Below are 26,660 nucleotides of genomic sequence, written 5' to 3' on the forward strand. Positions count from 1 at the left end.
CATTTAACCCACATTTCATTAATGTTTCCCTATATTTTCGGAAATTGACGATATCTATGTTGTTTTTGTATCCCTGATCAGTGAAACTTGTAGCGATACTGATACTTCGAACACTGGTTGATTGTAAATATTTTCTTTTCCTTTTTCTTTGCTCTTTTATTAGGGAATGGAAGACAATAGAAAACATATTACAAATGCAGGGATTGGCCAATATTGGTGAATCTCTTATTTATCCGATTTTAGTTTGGGCATGCCATTCGCTTCTTTTTAAACAATCGAGCACTGAATTTCCAAGTTTGTCCAACGAGAGCTTCAATTTAGCTATACAAGGATCTTCAAGGATCTATGCCCCAACGACCTTGCCAAGACTCTACTACCCACTGAAAAATTGCTTAATAGTCTGCCTCCACAATAAGATTCTAGGAGAAAAATGTGCGGACCTCTAAGAGTGTATGTTTGCAGATATTGAATCCCTTGCGCTACAAGGGCTTAAGAAGGCCAATACTTAAACGCTTATCATTTCTGACCACTCCAATCTAAGCTGGATCATGACTATTGAAGACAACCACCATGTTCAACTTTAGTTGCACCTATGGCAATAGGTTTCATGCAACCCTTGTTTTTTTAGCCATTCCGTCCTAAAGTTAGATTAAGAGTCTGAGACTTCCACTCGGCTACATTCCTTCGAATTCCCATCTAGTGGCTGCCCATTCTTTCATCATGGTGGTAATTTGCTAGATAAGTAGATTTATCAAGGCAGGTTTTGTGGTATCTTATGTCTACCATCTTCCTTGGACCTGCATGTTAGTCCTTACAATGAAATGATTTTTATTTTTTTTTGGGAAAGATAAAAGGAATTTATTAAGGACGAGCTGAGATGGTTCCAAAAGGCTTACAACCCTATCTAGTAAAAAGCAAAACACGATCTTTCAGTAATGCATACAAGAAGCCCATTTGCAACAAAGGATTTCACCTTGAGAATGACAAAATGAGCGTCCTTTTCAAAATCATTGAAGCATCTTCCATTTATCTCCCCCCAAATAGACCGAAGGGCCGCTAAGATCGCCAACTGCCACTCCACCCAAGCTTGCTTCGGAAGACAAATCTTGTGACTCACCTCTAAAAAAGTATCCACCAACATGGGCATGCACCACTGCATCTTGAACGAAAAGGAAGAAAGAATCCCAAATCCCCTAAGTAAAAGGGCAATGTATGAATCGGTGATCATCTGTCTTATTGCTATCTTTACATAGGACACACATGTTCGGAGTCACCAATCCTCACTTCCAAAGGTTGTTGATAGTTAAGACCCTCTTTTTACCAACAAGCCACGCAAAAGCCTCCATTTTCGGAGGAGCACCATACTGCCATAACATGGCTATCTGAGCATGACCCTTGAGCAAGGGAGAACACAATAAAGCATAGAAAGATCTAACCGAGAAGCAGCTCGAACTTTCCTTTCACCATACCAACCAATCTTGCTCCCCAGGATTCAGACAAACCAGATGGATTTGTTGAAAGAGGAGCATAAACTCTTCAAATTCTTAATTTGAGAGATTTTGATGATAAGGAGGTGATCACACTCCAGAGGAGCCACCGGCTAGTCAAGAATCCGCAACCGAAATGTCTACATCCGTCGCTAATCTGGCCAAACCTTGAAACTTGTTCATGAAGGAGGAATCTTTCATGCATACATCCTTCCAAAATTTAATCATTTCTCCATTTCTAACAAAAAAACTAATCCCTTCAAAATTTTCTTTCACGCTCACAATACCCTCCACAACCTAGATGCCTTGTACAAGTAATCATCTCTTATCCACTATCCTCCATCATCACATCTAGACTTGGAAAAGGGGTAAAAAGTGAAGTGGCGTATTGGAGAGAGCTAATGTAATTAGCGAATAGTGTAATTCGATCCCCCAAGACAAATATTTGCATTTCCAACGTGAAAGTTTCCTCTCAACCCTTTACACCATCTTGTCTAAAAGATGCTTCGGTGGCTTCCCGATTTCACGTTCTTGCCCCCCTCCTTTAACTAGACTGCTCTTGATCATTGATGCCATTTAATTTCTTCCTTTAAGTGGTTTTGGTAATCTCGAGATAGTTTAGAGTGCACTTGTTTTTCTTCCTCCGATAACATTGAGCTTTCTTCCTTGATGTCTAGCTCTTGGATTCCTACAAGGATGCTTCCCAACTCCTCTTCCCGATTCCCCAAAACCTCTATTTTTTTCCAACTATTAATTTTATTTTTGAACATGTGTAATTTTTTGTATAACTTAAAGCTGGCATAGCCCTCCACCTCGAACGAGCCCCACTGAAGCTTCACTAATATCGGGAAACCATCCACTTCCAACCAAGCCAATTCAAACCTAAAGGGCTATGGCTCCCAATTTTCAATTTCAAATTCTAAAACAATAGGGCAATGATCGGAGACCAGCTTTGGCAAACCACATTGAGTCACCAAAGGAAACTTGTCCACCCATCCCGTAGAAACAAAAAAAAAAACTATCAATCTTGGTCATAATAGGCCTCTCTTGCCCATTCGATCAAGTGAAATTAACTGCCCCCATGGGAAGATCTATCAACTCATGGGAATTCAGCCCAATTAAAGAAATTGATCATGTTGTGAGTTAATTTGCCCTTGTTGGACTTTTTTGACGGAAATCTTGTAACATTGAATTGAAGTCACTGCCCACAATCCATGGGTCAACGCACCAACTACTTGAGTCGAACAATTCCACCGAGAACTTAGACCTTCAGATTGTAGCACTAGGCCCATAAACAAACGTGAACAACCATCGAAAATCCGAAGCAACATACTTGAAGATAACCGACAACGAAAAATTCCCTAATCTTCCTTAACCTAAATAGAACATTTCCACATCACAACAATTCCACTAGTAGAGCCTTTTGCATTAACAACCACCCAATCCTTGCTGCTACAACCTTACATAGAATCCACTATCTGTCACAAACAACCTACTTTGTTTCTTGCAAAATGATGATTTTCGTCCTCGACCTTGTACATATTTCTTTAACCTGCCCTCTTTAATGCCAGTCACCCAACTCTTTGACATTCCATGAGAGAATCATCATCTGGACACTGGTCTTCTCTTTCTGCCTAGTCAAACTCTACTTGTCCCTCTCCCGAGATCATAATTGATGGAAGAAACAAAGTTTGCTTGTTCATGTTGCCCTCGCTAACTTTTTGGCTTCTAATAGGAGTCATTGCTAAGTCCTTGTGGTTGCCACATTGTGAGACAAATTTAAATAGTTCATAGCAGTCCTCTTGATCTCCAAAGGTAATTCCAGTTAGTTTTCCCATATGCATCAAAGCCTCCCCAATCCATCTTTTGCCCCGAGCGACTCAAACAAAACCCTCTACCCTTGGATCCCTTACCTAGGCAATTGTATCAACACTCGCCACTCGTAAAAAACCAAACTTGACGTTCTCGGTCTCCATCTAAAGGTGTTCTACTCAAGGACTTCTCACATTAGCTCTCCATTTCTGGAAGAGATCACTAAATCATTGGCCCCCCTCCCAGTTGAGAAGTGCATCACTGCATTGCATTGATCGCCAAGCCAAGCATCTTCCAAATTGCAAGAGCACTCCCCTTGAAGAGGGCCGACGATCTCGCCCAACGGGTTGTTGACCTCCAAAAGGGTCCCACTCGAATGACTTGGAGAAAAGCAAACGTCTCTTGATGAGAGAGGGGCTTCAAAATATGAAAGTTCTAATCTCCAAACATGCCATTACTAAAAGAGTTGGCACGTGTGAGAAAAGGGGTGATTTCACACAAGTTGCCGGCTCTAACACGTGGCAACACCTTAGCCACTACACCTTTCAAAGACACATTAGAAACCAAAGGGAGACACGTCTCCTCAGAGAAAAAATTCTCGAACTTCTGTTCAAAGCTATAACCACACTTGCATCCTCCAATTGGATGATCCAAACCTCCTCGATTAGCTCCTGAGCCTCCACGATTGCATCCCAATCCACCACACATTCCATCTAAACTGCCACATCCTTCCGAGCCTCAGCTCAAAACCTAGTTGCTTCAACTGACGTTGTCATAAAAAATAGGTCTCTCTTAAGAGAGTTCGAGCACTTTGACAACCACCCTTGTCAGGCCATGCACCTCTTCACTATAAATGCAACTTCTGTCACTAGTTGCCCTCACCTAAACTGATGGTCTAAGCATGCCACCCCTTGAGGAGAGACAACTGACATGTCTCCCCTCCCATCCAACGATCCACAAGAGCACCCCTCCCTGTGCACACCCTCTTTTAGAATTTCGATTCTCCTCCCTTCACCGACCCCATCTGCCATGGCTGTCACTCTTTCAACTCGCAGACCTTCATTCTCACTCTCTGAGCCCTCATAAATAGGAAGAAAGATCCTTCCATTGGCAATATTAATATTAACATAAATGTTGTTAACATACTTAGCTATCCTTCTCCTCACCTGGATGTGAGCCGCCGTCACCTTCAAAGCACTAGAGGTGGCCATATCAATTTCCATCACCTCCCCTATGCAATCCCCCTAATGAAGCATATCCGAACACCATAGCTCCATCGACAACCCTTTCACGACAAACTATAGGACCGCCCATCCCATCAGCGACCATTTTGACCATCTACATAGGCTTTCCACGGTCTATTCTGAACTCTCCTAGCCCACCCCCAACGTCCTTTCCACCATCTCCTGAGAAGAAAGGGAAATCCATACCTCCATTTCAAAAATTGGGTTGGTGCTGATCAGACCCTCAGTGAGGCCACCAGACGCTTTGATGCAGCTCGCAACCCCTTTCCCCGAGTATGCAACCCTTGTCGTTGCCACGACACTCCACTGTAGAGACTTTCAAGAGTTCGTGATTGCCTTCGGGTAGACCCTGATCACTGGATTGACATCATCATCCTCTACATGGAACCAACTAGTATCCGCAACCATCTCCTAGATAGCCTTTTTCCCACCATACCCCTCGTTCTACTAAGACCTCACCAACCTCGAAACCACTGCTTCCTTGAAGGTAACCGCCAATCTTCTTTCTCCGACCCCCCCACGCAACAACACCACCGCTTTTGTCGGAGGCTCATCAGATAAAGGCTCCTCAATCCTCTTCTCCGGCATATTATTAATGACCTTTGACCTAAATTGTTTTCGGCCTTCATCACCTTGCCTTTCATCTCTGCCACCACCTTTTTCAAATCCTCCAATCTATTGAGTTGGACGAAATGCGAACCGCCTATATTTCCATGTGTTTTTCTCTCTTGGTACGATGACCTCTTACACCTTGCAAACCTCTTTGAAGGCTCATTGGAAATTGAATTCCGTCCACCCAATAAGAAAATTCTCCAAAATAACATTGGCAACTTTGAGAGGTTGGATTTCCTGAAGAACACCTCTTTCTTTTTCCTTTTTGGCTCTACCCTAGTTCACTCATCCCATGGCGAATCCTCCCACAATCCCTCATCCACCCTCATCTACCCCTTATCATTCTTCTCCGCCCTAACTTGCTCCCCCTCACCGATCACCCCTCTCCCCTCTTTCCTTTGAAGCTGCCCTTGGTTACTTAAGTGTATTTTTTAAAATTTATTCGAACTTATCTTAAAATGTTAATGATTTTTTATCTCAAAATTGTGGTAATCTTGTCCTACCTTTTTACGACCCATTAGGAGACCGATGGGGTTTCTCTTTATCTTGTTGAGAAGATCCATGGGGGCCAATATCATGTTTATTTCTATAATAACCTACGGGTAGGGTTGACAAAGCACACATAAATTCCCTATAAATGCCTTCTAAAATGTTGGCATGTAAACCAATATAGAAGCATATTCAATTTTATGGTGAGAGAACTCCTTGAGGGTTATCAAAGTCAGTCATAGAGAAAAATGATTAAATATTAGGACAACTTCTTGGTTTTGAAAAGTCAACCTTCGGAAATTTTGGATTTCCATTTTGCATGGATTGAGAAAAAGCTGGCTATCATTATCTAAGCGTTATCCCAACTAACTGGGGTCGGCTACCTGAATCCCGTTCCTTCCACTTGGTGATTGTAATGAACCTACATAATAGGCCTATTAGATAGCTCTTGATTGTAATCAACCTATGTAGTAATCTATGTAATCAACCTATTTAGTAATCTATTACTTAGCCCTATCGGAGTTTTTCACTCTCATTGCCGTTCCAAGCTTGGATAAAGGAGGGTTGCTTCAGGTTAGTAGCTAGCATCAAACTCTTGACATATCTTTCATCATGAATCCAGATAAACTGGCTACTAGGAAAAGAAATTACCTATCACTTGGGGGATAAAATAGCTTTAATTAAGGCAATTCCGTCAAATCTTTTGGTCTACTATCTCTCTCTCTTCCAAATGCCTAAGATATTGGCTAGAAAAATTGAGTGATTGCAAATAAACTTCCTTTTGGAAGGCGTAACTGCATAAATTTTAGCTTTTCAATTGGCCTGATGTTCAGTAATAAAAAAAGGAAGGTGGCATAGGCATTTGGAGAGTATTGGAAAAACTTAGCCTTGCTTGGTAGTTGGCGGCAGTGGAGGTTTAGGGAAAATCCAAAAGATCTATGACAAAATGTAATATTGAGAAGATATGGAGTGTCTAATGGAGGTTAGTTCCCTGGATTGACTTTTAGAAGATTGAGCCATTAGTAAAGATTAGAAGAAGTTAGGAAATCTAAATTCTTGTATCGAGTACTGATATCCAAATTCATTGAAGGTACTGAGTTTTTTTTATAGGTTGGTAGTATACAAGGGGACATCGGTGCAACCACATATCATTAGAGTGGAAGGTTGAACTGTTTGGAATGATAACTTGAGAAGAAACCTTAGGGCGGAAGAGATCGGGGATTTTACATCCCTCCTTGCCTTGGTTGAAAGTGTTTTCATACCCAGGGATGTCATTGATAGATGTAGATTGGCCTTGGAGATGCATGAAGAATTCTTATTGAGATCTTTCTATGCTCTCTTCGAGGGTACCTGCTCCAATGTGAGTCATCAACGAGAATCTGGATGATTATCAAGACTTCTATGGGATTGGTTTTCCATTTTATGGCAGGCCTTGACCCGATCCTAACCATTGATCATCTTCATCATGAAACAACTTTCTTGTCTATGGTTGCTATCTTTATCTGAGTGATGCAGAAACAATCAATATATATATATATATATATATATATATATATATATATATATATATATATATATATATATATATATATATATATATATATATATATATATATTGACCATTACTGAAATTTCATTCTTGCTTTGGTTGAAGATCATGGGCTGCTTTGGGGTAGATTAGGTCCTGCTAACTTTGATTGTGGAAATGTTGGAAGCATGGAGATTCAGGTCTTCCATCCGCTAGGTGTCATATCCTTTTGGATCTTTTCCCAACAGCCACTCTGTGGTCCTTCAAAAAGAATGCCGTTGTGCATTCAAGCACAAATCAGAAAGGAGTGACTTGTAGCGAAGTGAATTTGAACTAGGGAACCTTCATGGGTTGAGATGTGATGAATTTGCAGGTATCATTAGTGGCGATCTAATGAGATGTTGGTTAGAATTTTCTTTAGAAGTAAATTACAAAACTTATATACAAATCCAATGGAATCCTCCCCCTAGGGATATGCTCAAACTCAATTTTGATGGTGCTCAAGGGAATCTGGGACTTGTTGCTGTGAGTGCCTCGTTTGTGATGAGATGGGTGAGCTCAACAATTTCTATATGAGTCCCACAATTATTGATGCCCAAGGTTGATTCATCGGATGTTACCTGATGGGTGAACTCTCTTGTTGACTTATCCCGGAGACTTGCCGATTGGTTTGAGGAAATTTAGGAGATTGTTTCTGTTTATTCTTTACAGTTTTTTCATACTCGTGGAGAAGGGAATTCAAAAGCAGACTCCCAGGCATGCTTAAAAAGAAGAAGATGATCCCCTAACTACGGAGTCATTGGATCCTCTCCTTGTAGGTCCAACATCTCCATGTTGTAGTTTCCTATTCTTTTTTAATAAATAAGAGTGTTTTCTTTCAAAAACATTTGTGGAAATCTTGAAACTTCAATGCCCTTTTGTTGATGTTGTTAATATGGTTATTGTCAATAATTGGAAATATCATGGGAAACATTTGGAAATATTATGTAAAGTTTCATACTGTGAGGGAAACTTTTGGAAAATAGGGGAATTTTTTGGTGAAATTTCAGAAGATGTTAAAAGAGACATAATTACACGCTCGAACTCAAAGCACTACATAGAAAAAAGAAAAAGAAGGAGAGAAAGAAAGGGAGACTTGGCTAATCTGTACTTTTTTCCACTCTTTATGTAACAATTTTAAAGGGTAAAAACTGAAGAAACTTGGATTTCCCCAATTCTTCTGTTTTCACCTTGAAAATCCAAATTGCTTGCTTGAAATCCATTTCAATGCATCAAAGTTAGCAATTAGCATATACATGAGTTTCAAGACATTTTGTTGCTAATTTGTTGGTAGAAAGAACGAATTTAAAAGCATGATTTTCTCACCTTTGGTGTTCTGACCCGAAATCCCTCTCCAAACATTTTCTCCACCAAATCTGTGTTTTGATGCAAATCGTCTCAAGTGAAGTTGTTAAAACACAACTACAAATGGAATCCCAAAAAAATTTTGGCTAGAAGTTTTTCCCTTTTGGGATTTTTATTTTATTTTTTATTTTAATGCTTATTTACATTGTTCCAGTTGAAACAATATTGTCTTTGTTATATTGTAGAATATGTATTCCAATAATGGATCGTATCACACCTATTGGAGAAACAATATATCAGCCAATATCGTAGAATATTTAAAGCATGCCCTTTTGTTCATAATGTGGGGAATGGAGCAGAGTGTTCTTATTTGCTTTCTTTTTCAAACTTCTTTATAACTATTTTTTACTTTATTCTAGCTAAATCAGTTCTTTTCTTCTATTCATTGAAAATGCATGGAATGTTCACACGTTATCATTTTCCCATGTATTTCAGCTGCCACAACAAGAAAATTCATTTGATTGTGGCCTCTTTTTACTCCACTATGTGGAACTATTTTTGAAGGAAGCTCCAGTTAATTTCAGCCCAATTTTCTCAAAATTTGTAAGTGATCCTTTCTAATTCTACAAAATTTATGATGCTTTAGTTTTACTATCTCCCACATGTAGAACCAGATGACCATGGTATTCAGAGATCCATTTTTTTTTTTTTTTCGAAGTTAAATTAATTTTTTCATTGTATATTTATTTTGAATAATGCTAGGTGTGCACTGTAATTGTTTGGCACTCGCATCACATGGAAGTTCCAAGCCAGTCACCGAGCAAGTCCCATATTCTAATCAGGCCAAGCTGACCATCAGGAGGGCTGCATGTGTCCAAAAAAAGGGTGATTAAGAGAAATTGATCATTGGTCCACATTCGATGTACACCTTTGGCTCACCTGATGATTAGATCGGCATATTTGCTAGATAAGGCATCTAGACAGTGGGGTCAACATGATCAGTAGATTAGATCTTTCACACTTGTGTGAGGCCTTTTGTGAGTCAGTGTTTGAGTTATCGATGAAATGTCGATAATATCGGTGTCGCCAGCGCTGCGACATCGAAACCCCCTATATTTGTTTCTCTGCTAGTTGTCGGCAAAATATCGACGAAATATCGACAATTTTTTTGATATGGGTGATATTATCGGAATCTTCCATTTCATATTACATTATCAACGAAATATCGGGAGATATTATCGGCGTACGGGCGATATTATCGGAATATCGATTGTAGCCACCAACCACACGAGAAAACTGTAGCTACCTACCTCTTTTCTTTGATAAATATCGGGAATATCGGGGCTAAAATTGCCGTAAAAATCGGGAAAAACAAATTTCAAAGTGATTTTCGTACCTGGTTAATTGGAAGTCGGAACCGGAGCTGGAATAGGAGCTTCTCGATTGACAGAGTCGGTATGTGTATGCAAAACCCCTCTTATCTCACCATCTCCCCTCTTTAGGGTTTTTTTTTTTTTTTTAATTTCTTCCTTCGAGCGAAAATCCCTCTTGCACTGGGAAATCAGATTTCGCACCGAGCAAATATCGCTCTCGCACTGGGAAATCGGATTTCGCCGAGCGAAAATCTCTCTCGCACTGGTGAGGAGTTCGCACCCTACGAAAATCCCTCTCTCCCTGGGAGGTAAATCGGACGGACGCACTAGTGAGGACTGAGGAGTACGCTCCTATCATACTGACTAAACTCAGTTGGGCCCACTTTGAATGTATGTGGTCTATCTAAGTTGTCCATCTGTTTTTCCATCTAATTCAAGGGGATGAGCTCAAAATTGAAGCATATCCAAAACTTTTGTGGCCCCCAAGAATTTTTCAACGGTAGACGTGCAATTCAATTGTTTCCTGCGGTGTGGTCCAGCCATGATGTATGTGGGCCCCACCATGATGTATGTATATTATCCACTCCATTTATCCATATTTACAGATCATTGTAAGGCTTTATCCCAAAATCGAGATGGATAAAATCTTAGGTGGACCACACCACAGGAAAATAATAGTAATTGGATATCCATCATTTAAATCCTCCTAAGGCCCACTGTACTGTTTATTTGACATCCAATCTATTAATTAGGTCATACAGACCAGATTAAGGGAAAAAACAAAGATCAGGTTGACCTTTATGGCCCCCAAAAAGTTTTTAATGGTCAAAGTTCATTGAACACTATTTCTTGTAATGTGGTCCAATTGAGATTGGGATATACCTCGTTTTTTTTCCCCATATCATAAAATTATCTATAAAAATAGATGGACGGCATGGATGAAACACATACCTTGTGGTGGGGCCCACAGAGCACGACAGGGGGAGTAGCCAATCCGTTTCCGCAGCGGTGCGGATCAGGGGATCAGGGACGCGGATTTCCTACGGAAGCCTTTCCCTGTACTCTTGCGCTGCAAGCTCAAGTGGGGCCCACTGTGATGTTTGAGAGAAATCCTCCCCGTCCATCCGTTTTGTGATTTCATTTTAGGACTTGTTGCAAAAAATGAACCATATCTAAAGTTCAAGTGAGCCGTACTAATGGAAAATGTGGTTAGGGAAATTCCTACCGTTGAAACCTTGCTGGGTTCAATAGTGATGTTTAGATGCCATTTGTACCATTAATAACGTCATTACTATTGGGATGAACTGAAAACAAAAATATTGGCATGAATCAAAACTTCAGTGGCCCCATGAATATTTCAACTGTGGATGTTTAATTATCACATTTTAGGCTCACTTGAGCTTTAGATATGGTTCGTTTTTGGCATCACGTCCTAAAATGAACTCACAAAACGGATGGACGGGGAGGATTTTTCACAAACATCACAGTGGGCCCCACCTAAGCTTGCAGTGCAAGAAGGAAATCCGAGTCCCGCACTGCTATTGAAACGGGCGTGGATGGAAGCGGATTGCGTACTGAGTAATTCAGTACGCTAAGCGTACTGAGTAAACTCTATGGGGTCCACCGTGATTTATGTATTTTATCCAGTTTGTCCATCCATTTTACAAGATAATTTTAGGGCCTCAGATCAAAACCGAAGGATATACAAGGCTAAAATGGACCACACCACAAGAAACAGTGTGAATTGAAGTTATATCGTTGAAAAATTCTTGGGGGCCATAGAAGTTTTGGATCAAAATTATATTTGTTTATTCCTTTCATCCATGTTTGTTTGATCTTATGGACAGTTTGGATGAAAAATAAACATCACTGTGGGGCATGGAAAGGTTTCAATGGTGGAAATCATTATTTCCACTATTTCCTATGGTATGGTCCACTTGAGATTTGTATAAGCTTCAATTTTGGGCTCAATGCCTAAAATGAGATGGAAAAACGGATGGAAGGTGTGGATAAACCACATAAATTCACAGTGGGCCCAATTGAGTTTACTTAGTATGATAAGAGTGTACTGAGTAACTCAATACGTAATCCGATTTCGGTGTGGATTGGCTACTGATAAGAGCTGTAGCCAAAGGAAACGGATTGGCTACGCCCCCTGCCACCAGCCAATGGCTGGTGGTCGGTGCTCTGTGGGCCCCACCATGATGAATGTGTTTCATCCATGCCGTCCATCTATTTTTCTACATCATTTTATAGAATGAGACCAGAATTGAGGTATATAACAGTCTCAAGTGGACCACATTATCGGAAACAGTGTTGAATGAACTTCAACCATTAAAAACCTTTTGAGGGCCATAAAAGTTTTGGATCAAGCTTATCTTTGTTTTTTCCCTTCATCTAGATATGTATGACCTAATCAACAAATTGGATGTCAAATAAACAGTACAGCGGTCCTTAGGAGGATTTTAATGGTGGATATCCAATCACTATTATTTTCTTGTGGTGTGGTCCACCTAAGATTTATATTCCTATCATTTTTGGTATAAAGCCCTAAAATGGTCTGTGAAAATGGATGAACGGAATGGATGAAACATATACATCATGGTGGGGCCCACAGAGCACTGACCACCAGAGACTGTCCTAAACCCACATGAGTCAGGTGCGGATTAGATACTGACAAGGTCAGTGGCCAAATGGCTACTGAAGTGATGTCACCAAGCTTTGTGGACCCCACCATGATGCATGTGTTGTATCCATACCGTCCAACCATTTGTAGACATCGTTTTATGGCATTACAAAGAGAATGAGATAGATCTAAATTTCAAGTGGACCCACCACAGAAAACCATGGGAGCCGTCACACCCATCGTTGAAACATTTATAGGGCCCACAGTGATGTATTTTTGAGATCCATCCTATTCATAAGTTAACATAGAGATAGATGAAGTGAAAACAAAAATATCAGCTTCTTCGGAAACTATTGTGGCCCCTAAGAAGTTTTGAACAGTGGATGTCACTGTCCTCACTATTTTCTATGGTGGGGTCCACTTGAACTTTATTATGGGCCACAAAAGTTTTGTATAAAGCTGATATTTGTTTTTTCACTTCATCTAGATTTATGTAACCTTTTCAACGGGTTGGATGGAAAATAAACATTATGGACACATTACGGTGGGTCTTAAAAAGTGTTTAATGGTGGACCGTACAATCACAATTGTTTCCTTTTGCATTGTCCACCTGAGACGATATTTGTTTCATTTTTTTTTCTAGTAGTCTATAATTAATTACAAAAGCAGATGAACGACGTGGATATAGAATAAATACATCAAGGTGGGCCCCACAATAAGGACCGCACTGTCATGGATGAGGCTAGGGCCGCACCTAATCCTCTCCCTGTTACTCCATGTGGCGGTCATGCACATGCATTCATAAAGTAAAATCCAACCCGTCCATCCTATGAAACTGTGATTTTTACTCCAAATTCCCAAAAATCAGGATGATTGGGCTACACCAGAGGGAACAAGTTGGGAGATAACGTCCTCCTTTTATTTACGTGGACCCATCATGTTGTATGTATAAATCACAATAGGCCCCATAAAGTTTACTCAGTATGCAATCTGTAGACTCTTTCCTCAATTGTAATTTATATGAAATTTTGATTTGATCTAACATCTTAGCCCTTGAAATGATTTGGCCTTATTACACTGAATACAAGCTGATGCACTTTTTTTTTTTTTTTTTTTTAATCGATTATTGCAAATTTGTATACTACTAGGGAGCAAAATGTCGTCTGGATCGGGAAAAGGAGCAAGGGACATTGGGTGGAAACATGGACGGCCAGTGGAGGGGAATAAATATGGAGCCATATGCAACTATTGTGGCCAAGTGATACGGAGTGGGGGAGTGTCTAGGCTAAAGGAACATTTTGCAGGGGGATACAAGAATGTGAAAGACTGTCCAAGTGTAACAAGGCTAGTGAGAGAGGAGATGAGATGAGAAGAGTGTTGATTGAAGCGAAGTCACGCAAGCTGCAGCAAAAGGATTGGGAGAGGGATATGAGGGAGGAGCTACGAGGCACTGGACGGGGCCTAGGTGCTATCGACGAGCACGATGATGATGATAATGAGGGGATCGCGTACCCCGATGACTGTGTTATAGCTCGAGAAAGGAGTGATTTTAGACAAGTGATTCGTGAGTCTCGGGCTTCAGAGTGGGAGGGGGAGCAAAGAAGATGGGTTGATGAGAGTAGGCCGTCATTTAAGACATCCTGACATGAGGCTGGTGGGAGTAGCAGACGATTTGAGGGAGGCAGTGGGCATGGCTTACAATGCACGCAAAGCGCTCGTGTCCCAGATGCACCCATCGCAGGCGTTAATAAAAAAAGATTAAAAATATGTGGAGCAAGGGGCTCAGGGAGAAAGTGGGTGGCGCTATATCTAGGTGGTTCATCTCGAGCCATGTACCCACAAATGCAGGAGCCAGTCCTCACTTCAAAAATACGATTGAGGAGGTGCAGCATGCCGGGCCCGACGTGAAGCCTCCCACGCCACAGGAGATTCTTGGCGTCTACCTCGATCGGGAGCACAAGGAGATGCAGGCTTGGGTATGTAGACTCAAGCTGAACTGGAAGCAGTACGGGGTGACAATCATGTGTGATGGGTGGACGGGACCCACGAAATTGTCTATTATCAATTTCATGGTGTACTGTAGAGGGCAACCCGTTTTCCTCAAATCCATTGATGCATCGACCAAAATAAAAGATCACGAATACATATATGCTCTCCTAAAAGGAGTGATTAGAGATGTTGGGTCCCAGAATGTTGTCCGAGTTGTGATGGACAATGATAGTGAGTTCGTTAAGGTGGGGAAGAAATTGATGAAGAAGTTCAATCTCTATTGGACCTCGTGTGCGGCACACTGCATTGATTTAATGCTCAAGGAGATAGGCCAGATGGATTTTGTTAGGAAGACAATCCGGGATGCGAGGAGAGTGACAAACTTTATATACAATCACTCATGGTTGTTGGCTGCAATGCATGAGTGTTGTGGAGGGGACATCGTTAGACCAGGTGCGACACGGTTTGCCATGAACTTCATTGCACTCGACAGCTTATACAGGCACCGCATGGGTCTCAAAAATTTGTTCAGATCTGAGAGATACATGGAGTGGAATCAGAGGAAGACTAAGGGTGCAAAGACATGTTCGAAGATAGTGCTTTCTGATTCCTTCTGGGATAAAGTTTACAACATCGTTTCCTTCCTGCATCCAATGTACAAGGTCCTACGAGCTGTAGATAATGAGATGTAGCCTTTGATAGGGTTAATGTATGAGCTTACGAGAATTATGAGAGGGGATAATGACTGCAATCCCCAGTTCGTATCAATGGGTGATTAATATCATCGATCATCGATGGACCGGGACTCTCAAGCATCCACTCCACCAAGCTGATAAGTTTGTTAATACAACTGAGTACTTTAAGCATCACTTCTGTTTGCATGTTAATACAATTGAGTAACTAATATTTGAGTTTCAGCATACTACCTGAATCCCAAATTTCATTATAAATGTCGCTCCATGAGAATCAAGATTTGACGATGGCCGTCCACGAGGCGTTCGAACGATTGTTCCCAGAATCGACAGCGCAAGCAGATTTCGGTAACTAGGTAATGCAATAAATTTTCTTCCTTATAGCCTCTAGAAATATGGGTGATTAAAAATAATGACCTGTAAATCTGTGTTTACAGTTGTTGCGGTTTAGGGATGCAAGGGGTAAGTTCTCATCCACACTAGCAAAAGCATTGACTGAAACGATGATGCCATGTGAGTATAGTAACATAATTAGGTAATTGCATTTTTCGTTTAAACTTCAAACTAAAACAAGCTCCTCATGGATATAGAGGTGAGTGGTGGGCGATGTACGGAGTCGACACGCCCGCACTGCAGTTATTGACAGTCCGTATTCTCGCACAGACAGTATCCTCCTCACCGTGTGAGAGGAATTGGAGCACATGGTCACTCATACACACCAGCAAGAGGAATAGGTTGGCATATGAGAAGCTACAAAAGATCGTTTACTGCCACTACAATATGAAGTTAAGAGAGAGGCAGTTGCGGGTAGACCGAGACATGGAGGAAAATCAGGACCCGCTAGACCTGTTGTCTATAGGTAACATGGCATAGATGGGTGATGATGATGATGACCCACTTTATGAGTAGATCAAATCAGCTGATTTAGATGATGTGGAGGGAGGCCCTGCTTTACAGGTAGCCGAGGGAGCAATGTCTCTGGGTATCAATGTCGATCAAATAGTAATCGAACAGAAGGCGGATACAGACTCCTTTGATCCTTTGGCGAGGAGTTTGGCACGTTCCAATGAGGGTGAGGAAGCATCTTCATGGCCCCCTCCCCATCATCAAGTCGTTGTGAGTGATGATGATGATGAGACTCAACCCCCACTCGACACTGGTCCTGCAGACAACGATGACGACGATGACGACGGTGATGAGGGAGGGGACAGAGGCACCGACACTAGCATAGGTGGTACTAGTGGGGGTGGGGGTGGGGGTGGTGGGGGGTAGACGACGGCTCAGAGCCAACGATCCTTTGACCAGTTCATTGAGGAGCAGAGCTTTGACCATACCACTTAGGACGAGGACCATGGATCTCGTCCACCATCCAGGGCGAGAGCATCAGAGCCCACATATATGTTCGAGTGTCGTTTGAAGAAGAAAGTCGTTTGAAGAAGAAAGTCGTTTGAAGAAGAAAGCCGAATGCGTCGTTGCGGATGCTCTCACACGCAGCTTGTCATCTATGGACATAAGTTCAGATCAGGGGAGCTCCACCTCTGTCTCACCCAGGGTGTGCCGAATCGGTTACGTATCGGCCGTAACGGCCGATACGTAACGGTAACGGTGGGAACCGTTACGCGTTTCGGGGTCGTATCGGCCGATACCCGATTTTGTACCCGTATCGGCCGATACGGGCCCGTTACGGGGTGTAACGGCCGTAACGGGCCGTTACGGGCCCGTAACGGTAACTTTTTTTTTTTTTCATTTTTAGCTCATTTTTTGCTGTTTTTTTGAAACCTCTTGCTTCCAAACTGTTTTTCACTCCTTCTACTACTAATTTCGACCAACCTTAGCTAGGTATTTGAGATAAAAACACATTATATCACAGATTTTTTTGAATCAAAGCTCGGTGGGCCATTTTTCAGAAATTCATCAAAAATAGGTATTTATACTTTTTTTAATATGTTTTGCTGTTTTAATCATGTCATATGATGTGTTAATCATAGTAGAACATGTTAATGTACATTTTACAGATTTGGGGTGCCATTTAATAATTTTTTAATATTTTTTTCTATTTACGCATGAATTTTGGCCCCTTTTTTTAAAATTCGAAAAATCAAATTTTAATGGTTGTTTTGCTGTTTTAATCATGCCATTTGATGTGTTAATCATAGTAGAACATGTTAATGTGCATTTTACAGATTTGGGGTGCCCTTTTATATTTTTTTAATATTTTTTTCTATTTACGCATTTATTTTGGCCCTTTTTTTGAAAATTCGAAAAATCATTTTTTAATGATTCTTTTGCTGTTTTAATGACATCATATGATGTGTTAATCATAGTAGAACATGTTAATGTGCATTTTACAGATTTGGGGTGCCATTTTATATATTTTTAATATTTTTTCTATTTATGCATTTATTTTGGCCCCTTTTTTTAAAATTCGAAAAATCATTTTTTAATGATTCTTTTGCTGTTTTAATGATGCCATATGATGTGTTAATCATAGTAGAACATGTTAATATGCATTTTACAGATTTGGGGTGCCATTTTATATATTTTTTATATTTTTTTCTATTTACGCATTTATTTCGGCCTTTTTTTTGAAAATTCGAAAAATCATTTTTTAATGATTCTTTTGCTGTTTTAATGATATCATATGATGTGTTAATCATAGTAGAACATGTTAATGTACAATTTACATATTTGGGGTGCCATTTTATATTTTTTTAATATTTTTTTCTATTTACGCATTTATTTCGTCCCTTTTTTTGAAAATTCGAAAAATCATTTTTTAATGATTCTTTTGCTGTTTTAATGATGTCATATGATGTGTTAATCATAGTAGAACATGTTAATGTGCATTTTACATATTTGGGGTCCCATTTTATATTTTTTTAATATATTTTTTTCTATTTACGCATGAATTTTGGCCCTCAAAAATAATTGCAAACACCTAAATGTAAGATATTTTCATATTACATTCATTCTAATATATCTATCATTGATAGTAGATAGTTAGAAAATTAAATATATGAATTTTGTAGTCAAATTCAGGTTATCTGGTTCATAAATTCATCAGATAGTCCGATACAACTTCTCACCAAAGAGTGGACCGTTACACCACCATAAACATGTTCCAATTTATAAATGAATGCATATTTGGAATGCTTAGAATATTCCGGATTTAATCCATATTTTTTCATATTTTTTGACAAAAAAATTTTTTTGCACCATTACGGGCCGTTACGCCCCCGTATCACCGTTACGCCCCCGTATCCGTATCGGTTTTGGAGGTCACCGTTACGCCAACCGATACCGATACGGGATACCTTGGTCTCACCTTATGCTCATGGGGGATATCACGGGTATGGCCATGACAGCTCTGACATTTAGTCACGCTCATCTACCTATGGGTACAGGCAGTCGGAAGATAGTTCTTCGAGTCATGACCCTTTGACTGGAGGATATTTAGGGTACCTGTATGACTGGCAGTAATACTATCAAGGAGTCGGGGTTGGACTTGATTTGTTCCCCAGCACTCTGCTCAGCAAATGCCGTCGATGTATGTCACTCAACTCCCACGTCTAGGCGTACTCGTACAGTTTGGAGAGGATGACTATCAGAGGTACATGAGAGAGTTCCTCAATTGGTACGAGCAGAGGATGACCTGGGAACAGTACTGCCAATATGTTGGGCAACAGTACTACTCTCAACTGCCATGGGATCCGAACAATGATTACGAGCCACCTCGTCACTCTATGTGGGGATGAAACATGGCCGCAAATGTGTATTTTTTTTTTAATTCATTTACTTTTGCATGTCTTAATTGTTGTAAGCTTGCATTTGTATTATATAAACTCATTTTGGTTACTATTTGAGTGATTTCTTATGACAATGCATGCCTTTTGGCCCCCATTAAATGGAAACTTCTAATTGAATGCATTCTTTTTGCAATGTTTTTATTCCTAAATATGTAAATACGTGTATTTTGGCATGTCCTGAAGTTTCACTGAAAAATTCCACCATTTTCTCCATGTTTCCCCTTTTTCCTTGCATTTTCGGTTATCGGCGATAACGATATTATATCTTTATCTCCAGCCAGCGAAACTTGTAGTGATACCGACAACTTGAACACTGGTGTGAGTGCAGTTGCTATTCCTCAATGTTCTATAAACATCATCATCATCTAAGCCTTATGCCAATTACTATTCGTCCACATTCTATAAACACAGTGGGCTGATTATATCTATGCATATTTCCATTCTTGAGACAACCTTTTGTTAGTGTCACGTGCTTCATTGGTATCCAGGAATTTTCATTGACCTCTTGTAGATTTTAGGCTTTTGCCATGAAATTAGAGGAATTTTCATTGACTTGTTATAGCTTTTTAAGCTGTTGACAACTTACGTAAAAGGGGGGTGGTTTTATGAAATGCTTGCCTTCTTTGTTTGAAGATCGAAGAATCAGTGGATAATCTTTTTATTCATTGCCCTTTCGCAAAGGGGGTCGGGGAAGGTGTTCTCCCTGCCTTCAATATTTATTGGTTTATGTCTAAGTATGTGGAAGAGCTGCTTTTGTCTTGTCATGAAGGAGTTCCTCTTGCCAAAGAAAGGTCCAAGTGGCAGCTTGCGTTGCTCATGGTCCTACAGTCAATCTGATTGAAGAGGAATAACAAGTGCTTTAGGAACATGAGCGAATCTATTCCTATTGTTGTAAGAAAGGTGTTTTCTTTTATTAAGGAGTGGGATCCTTGATTTTCTTGTGGCTGGGTTTGTATTGTATTTTTGGGTTATTTATTTATTTATTATATATATACCATTTTTCTATTCTCTCTTGTTTTTTGCCTTTGTGCGTGCTTCAATAAATTCACTCTCTAAAAAATCTTGAAGGTTTTTGTATTGTCAAAATTAGGAACCAATAACTTCTGCATCTCTAGGAGTTGCCAATTGTAAATAGGAGTTGGAATTTTCCATGCCATGTGGGTGGAGAGCTCATCACCATTTTTTTTTTTTTTTGGGGGGGGGATCAAGATCAATTGGTCATGTACAAGTTGGATAGGGTTATTTGCATCGAGTTGAGGGGTATCGTGTGCGTGTGTGTGCCAATTCCTTTTCAATTCCATAATTGGTGGGGTAAAGCAAGAGGGTTTTGGGGAGAGGTGGCAGAGTGGATGCGAGTTAGAGGGGTGGGCTGGATATAGATTGGTGTAGAACTTCAATTTGTCAAGATTAAGCTGAAAGAGTGGAGTAAATCTAAATGTGGAGCTGATAGATTGAGGAAAGAGGAGTTGCTTGGCAAGATTAGCAATGTTGATAGAGAAGGAGAGAGTGGTGTGTCAGATAATCAAAGATGATTGGAGAAAGAGGCCCTCGTATCATCTTATCAAGTGATCCTATCTAGAGAAGAAGCTACGTCAAGACAAAAGTCTAGGGCAATTTGATTGAAAGAGAGAGAAAGACATCTTTCTTATATAAGATCACAAATGGGAGACGGAGGAGGAATTGATGCGGACACTGGACCATTCAAAGTATATCAACGCAAGAGGCGTGCGTTACCCGTGTCAATGTGGTTAGATGACAGGTACGGGTCGGGTTTCTAGAGGTTGAAGACCTAACACATGTGCTCGTGACATGTGTAAGTTGTTTGAAGGAGATATTTGTACCATTGGATTGCGATGATGGTGTGATCGGACCATTGGATCGTCGCGGCCCACTTTCATTGCGCTATCATTGGGACCCATTGGGCATCTTAGATTTGAGTTTATCTTATGAATATTTTATTTATTTGAGTTTTGAGACAGTGTGCGCACAAATTTTTTAGTAGGGGTATTTTGGTCATTTAATGTAATTACCAATTTATAAGGGTGTTTTGCCCTAAACCTAAGAATGCAATGTTATGTTTATGAAAAGAAAGAGAGTTTTTGCTTCTTAAAGACTAGAAGATCCCGTCTTCAACTTCCAGTAATTGGAAGAGGGCGTAAGGCCGTGATTTCTCATCTTCTTCTCTCTCCTTTTTTCTTTTCTCAAGGTATTCTCTTCTTTAAACCTCTTTTTTTTCATTTTCTTCTAAATTATCTAGATCTAGAAGCCGATCCCATTTCTTTTCAACCCAAATATTTAAATCTTGGAAGATATTCATCCCCACATTTGCATATTTTGACCTTCTTCAAATCCCATCACCCGAGGCCTTAGATTTGAAGAACCATCATTTTTTTTTTTCCTGAATTTTCCAAATTTCCCAATTTAGAAAATTCCTATTTCCTGGATTAGAAAATCTACTTGGATCGTTAGACGGACATATTGTAAGACGAAAGTCCTATCTTTTGCTAGATCCGACTAAATTCAGATTTTAAGGTTCAATACAACGTGTTTGTGATGGTGGCCATGATCATTGTTGCATTCTCCTTTTTCCTTCTTGTGTTTATGATGTATAAAGCTGATTTTTTATTTTTATTTTTATTTTATGTTATTTTATTCTATAAATTAATTTGTTGTTAAAGATTGCATAAATCTGCCCCTTTCAAATACCACATTCATTTAGGGTTGGATTAGGCCGTCCAACACCAGGAACCAAATTCATAAGATCCATTATCAAAATTTTTGTAGGAGGATCCCATATGTAGTAAAGTAATTGTTGACTTTACAAGTGCCTCTATGCAAAAGAAGATCACATAAGGCCAAGGTTGGATGCCCTAGTTTTCCAGACTATAAATGAGAAGCAAGGTCTGTCTTGAGAGAGATTTCAAAGGTGAGATTAGGAAAGTGGTTTGGGAGATGGATGCAAACAAGGTCCCAGGTCTGGATGGCTTCTCCTTTTCTTTCATCCAAGAATGCTAGGAACCTATAAAAGAGAAAGTCATGTGTTTAATGAAGGTGTGTCATGATAGAGCTATCTTGAGCAAGGGTCTAAATTCATCTTTTATTATTATTCCAAAGATTGAGGATGTGTTGACCGTGAAGACTTTAATCTTGTAAGTCAGTGAGGTGAGTCTCAAGATCTTGGCTATAACGTTGTCCTTAAGACTAAGAGAGGTGCTTAAGTCAATTACATCCCCAATCCAAGGAGCCTTTGTGAAGAAGAGAGATATTAGACGATATTTTAGTAGCAAGTGAAGTGATTGATTTTAGAGAGATGAGCTTAAGTGGACATGGAAAGGGGAGGCTTGGTTATTATGCAAAGTGAACATGGAAAAGGCCTACGATCATGTGGATCGGGACTTTTGTTGTATGCTCTCACAAGGCAGGGGTTTGGTTTACCATGGATGAAATCCATCAAAGAATGCATTAGTTCCTCTTTCTATATCTTGGTGAATGGTTCCCCCCTGCTTCTCAAACGTGGTAGAAGGGCCAATGTTCAAATTATCTCTGATATTATCTTTATCTCTGCGATACCGATAACACTGGTAGCGATACCGATAACGCTGGTAGTATAAAAAATTCAGGTATTAGCGATGTATTGCTAAGTATCGCCAACGTATCAATATCGCTAATGTAATCGCCAATATTTTCAACTATGTAAATTCTAGGTGTCGCTTGTATTACCAGTGCATCAATATCACCAATGTATCACCAATATTTTCGACTATGTAAATTCTAGGTAATGCTTGTATCATAAGTGTATTGACGATATTTCAATAATATAGCCAACGAAATGATATCATTAAAATTTTGTTTATTAGAAAAAATTTTATTTCAATTTTTTTTTTCATGGGCACATGGTTGTATGTAGTATTCAATTTGTCATTGATAATATTGATAATATCTCGATATTATCGATATCCTAACATGCGCGATATTGAGACCACAAATTTTCGTTTCCTTTCCAATTGTTGATGATTTCTTGGTGAAATATCATGTGTTGTTGATATTTTGCATTATTGATGAATGTTTGGATGGAAGGTTGGAAGGTTGGATGGTTAAATAGGCTGGATGGGATGGTTGGACTGATTTCTCACAACAACACAAACTTTTAAGGCCCCATTAAATGGAAACTTGTTATGTATGCATTCTTTTTACAATTATTTTATTTCTAAATATGAAAATATGTACATTTTAACATCTCCTGGAGTTTCGCTAAAAATTCCACCGTTTTTACATGTTTCCCCACATTTTCGGTTATTAGCGATATTATTGGCGATATTGATATTGTTTCCATATCCCTGGCCAACAAAACTTGTAGCGATACCGATACTTTGAACACTGAGAAGGGCTGAGTATGTTGATGAGGAACCCTTCTCAATCATGACAAAAGGGCCGAGTATGTTAATGAGGAAGGCTTTGTGGCGAAAGGCCCGAGTATGTTAATGAGGAAGGCTACTTCTTTGTATTTGGTCAAATATTTTGGGGTTGAAAGACTAGATATGATTGTTTCTCACTTGCAATTGGCTAAATGATATGATCATCTTATATGAGGCTTTGAGAAGTCAATTAAAAATCATTGAAGGGGTGTTAAGATTTGAAGTGGTTTTGGGCCTTAGTGTTAATTTATGGAAAAATGTGGTGACAAGGGTGGCTATATAAGGTGAGGTAATGGCCTCTTTTAGAAAGGCCTTGGGGTGTTAGTTGGAGAATCTTTCAATGAAGTATCTTGGGCTCCAATAGGGAGAATGCTGACATTGCATCTTTTTGGGACACGGTTGTGGAGAAGCTTGAAAATAGATTAGCAAAATGGAAAACCTCATATTTATTCTTGGGGTAGAATAACTTTTATGATCTCAGTCCTCTCTAATCTCTTGGTCTACTTCCTATCCATGTTTAACAAGCCAGTTGGAGTTACTAAGAGGATTTAAAAAATTAAAAGGGACTTCCTGTGGGAACTAGGAAGGTAGGGTGGATGGTCAAAAATCCATCTCGTGTGCTGGAAGGACGTTCAAAAGCCGAAATCGGAAGGTCGCCTTGATTTGGGAAGGCTAAGGGGTCGTTTAGATGCTTGTCAAGTTTCAAGTTATAAACGCTTTACACCCATAGAGAGTTTTAGGTGTAAACTTTTTACATGCATTTTTATTTTTATTTTTTATATGGCTTTTAAGCGGTAATTTGTTTATAAGTAAACAAATTATGTGTTTGGCTAATTCATAAAGTGTTTACAAAATATAAAATAGGTATTCAGACCACATAGAGCTTGGGGTGGTAAATCTTACCAAAATATGCAAATAACAACAAAAAGATTGGAGTATGCATCAAAGCATGCATGCACTGGATGGATATGATGTCCTTCACCTATCACAGTGGGCCCAGATGCAATCTAGAAGTTTTTAATGGTGGACACCCCATCCTTCTCTCTCATGTGGTCCATTTGATGATCAATTAGGTTGTTTTTGGGCCCACAAGAGAGCATCAAGGAAAGCACATGATGGAGTGATGGACAAATTGGATGTACTGTACACCATGGTGGGTCCCACACATCACGAGTGTGTATCGACCATGGTGTTCTCCTATGTATAATATCTTTTTAGCTGTAAAGACTTTACCTGTAATATGAAACATGGCTTTTTGCTAGGTTTCATATTACAGCTAAAAGTTGTAATGTTTTACAACTTGTAAAACCTTTACAGGAAACTGCAGCTATCCAAGCAGCCCCTGCAATCCGATTACTTGTAATCCCTTTACAAACAACCCCTAAAGGAAAGAAAAAAGGGCTTTGCTTGGAAATTGTTGGGAGAGGTGTCATCTTCTAATTGATTGTCATAAGTTTGGAGGGCCCTTAGCAAAGTTGGGAAGGAATCTAGAAGGGAGGAGCATTCAAGTCCGAGGAAAGTTGGTGGCTTGTTTAAGGCAGTGTTTGAGTTGTCGGTATCGTTACAAGTTTCGCTGCCCAGGGATAAAGATATAATATCGTTATCGCTGATAATATTGCTGATAACCGGAAATTCGGAGAAAAATATGATAACAGTGAAATTTTTTCATGAAACTTCAAGACATGCCTAAATACACATATTTGTATATTAAGAAATTAAAAATTTGTAAAAAAATGCATTAAATAATAAATTTTCATTTAATGGGGCCCAAAAAAGCATACATTTTCATAAGAAATTACTCTAATAATAACCAAAATAAATTTATCTTAAGTTTCAAGTTGACCGCACCATATGAAACAGTGGTAATAATAATTTCCACCATTGAAATCTTCATAGGGCCCAGTGATGTTTGTTTGTCATCCAAACTGTTCATAAGATCACAGGGACATGGTTGAATAAAAAGCGGAAATATCATGTTGATACAAAACTTTTGTGGCCCCCGATAATTTTTCAATGGTAAACATTCAATTCACACAGTTTCATGTGGTGTGGTCCACCCAAGCTTTGGATATGCTTCATTTTTTGGCTTGTGCCTTAAAATCATCTAATAAAATGGATGGACTGGGTTGGATCAAATACACAATTACTATGGGCCCACATTTTACTCAGTGTGCAATTCACTTCGTTCCGGCGCAGTCCGGAAGCGAATTGGCAGGTGCACCTCATACCAGCTATTGACATCAGCAAGTGATATGGGTCTGATCATGAGGTTTGTGTTATATCCAAACCGTTAATCCATTTGAAGAGCTCGCCTTAAGCCTTTAGACGAAAAATAAGATAGATATAACTATCAAGTGGGCCACACTGAAAAAACGAGTGGGGGATTGAACGTCTACCATTGAAACTCTTTTTGAGGTCACAAAAGTTTTGGATTAGTATGAAAATTGTTTTTCCACTTCATTCAAATATTTGTATTTTTACGAATAGATTGGATGCAAAATAAACGTTATGGTGGGCCCTACAAATTGTTTAACGGTGAAAATCATTATCTCTGCTGCTATCTATGGTGCGGTCCATATAATCTTTGGATATGATTCATTTTTTGGATAATGCTCTAAAATGAACTCTAAAAACAGATGAACGGTGTAGATATAATAAATACATCACTGTGGGGCCAACGTAACTTTGAACCGTTTGTACAACTCGGAGCTCGAGGAGCGTCAGTGCTGGTCTTCGCACGACACGTACCTACAGCAGCTATATAGCTGGTGTGAGGTACAGTAACCCATCCGCTTCTAATGGATCCCTAACTGTGGGACCCATTATGAATTATGTACCTTACATCTGCACCATCCATTATATTTGAAGGCTTATTTTAATGTGTGATATAAAAAATGAACCAGATTCAAATCTTCAATGGACCACACCACAGGAAACTTTGTGAATTGAACGCATATCAGTAAAAACTTCTTGGTGGCCACAGAAATTTTGAATCAAGCTGATATTTATTTTAACCCTTCATCCATGCCTTTTTATATTTAAAAAAAGGTTTGATGACAAATAAACATCACTGTGGGGCCTAAGAAGGTTTCAACGGTGAAAATCATTATTCTTATTGTTTCTTGTGGTGTGGTCCACTGGAGCTGTGGATATGCTTTAATTTTGGGATTTACCCCTAAAATAAACTAGAAAAATGAATGGACGGCGTGGATAAATCACATACATTCACGATGGGCCCAGAAA

At 39.6% G+C, this 26,660-nt stretch overlaps 1 protein-coding gene across 4 annotated transcripts in view; it reads left to right on the top strand.

Annotated features, from left to right (window-relative positions):
* Window positions 1-26,660, top strand: part of LOC131247947 (uncharacterized) — a 63,004-nt gene that overhangs the window by 20,397 nt on the left and 15,947 nt on the right. For all 4 annotated transcript variants that reach the window (XM_058247936.1, XM_058247942.1, XM_058247927.1 and 1 more), the window contains one exon: window positions 9,012-9,119. In XM_058247936.1, the coding sequence (XP_058103919.1) occupies window positions 9,012-9,119 (108 nt within the window). The remainder of the gene's footprint in view (window positions 1-9,011; window positions 9,120-26,660) is intronic.

Source organism: Magnolia sinica, chromosome 1 (genome assembly GCF_029962835.1).
Source record: "Magnolia sinica isolate HGM2019 chromosome 1, MsV1, whole genome shotgun sequence".
NCBI classification, from domain to species: domain Eukaryota; kingdom Viridiplantae; phylum Streptophyta; class Magnoliopsida; order Magnoliales; family Magnoliaceae; genus Magnolia; species Magnolia sinica.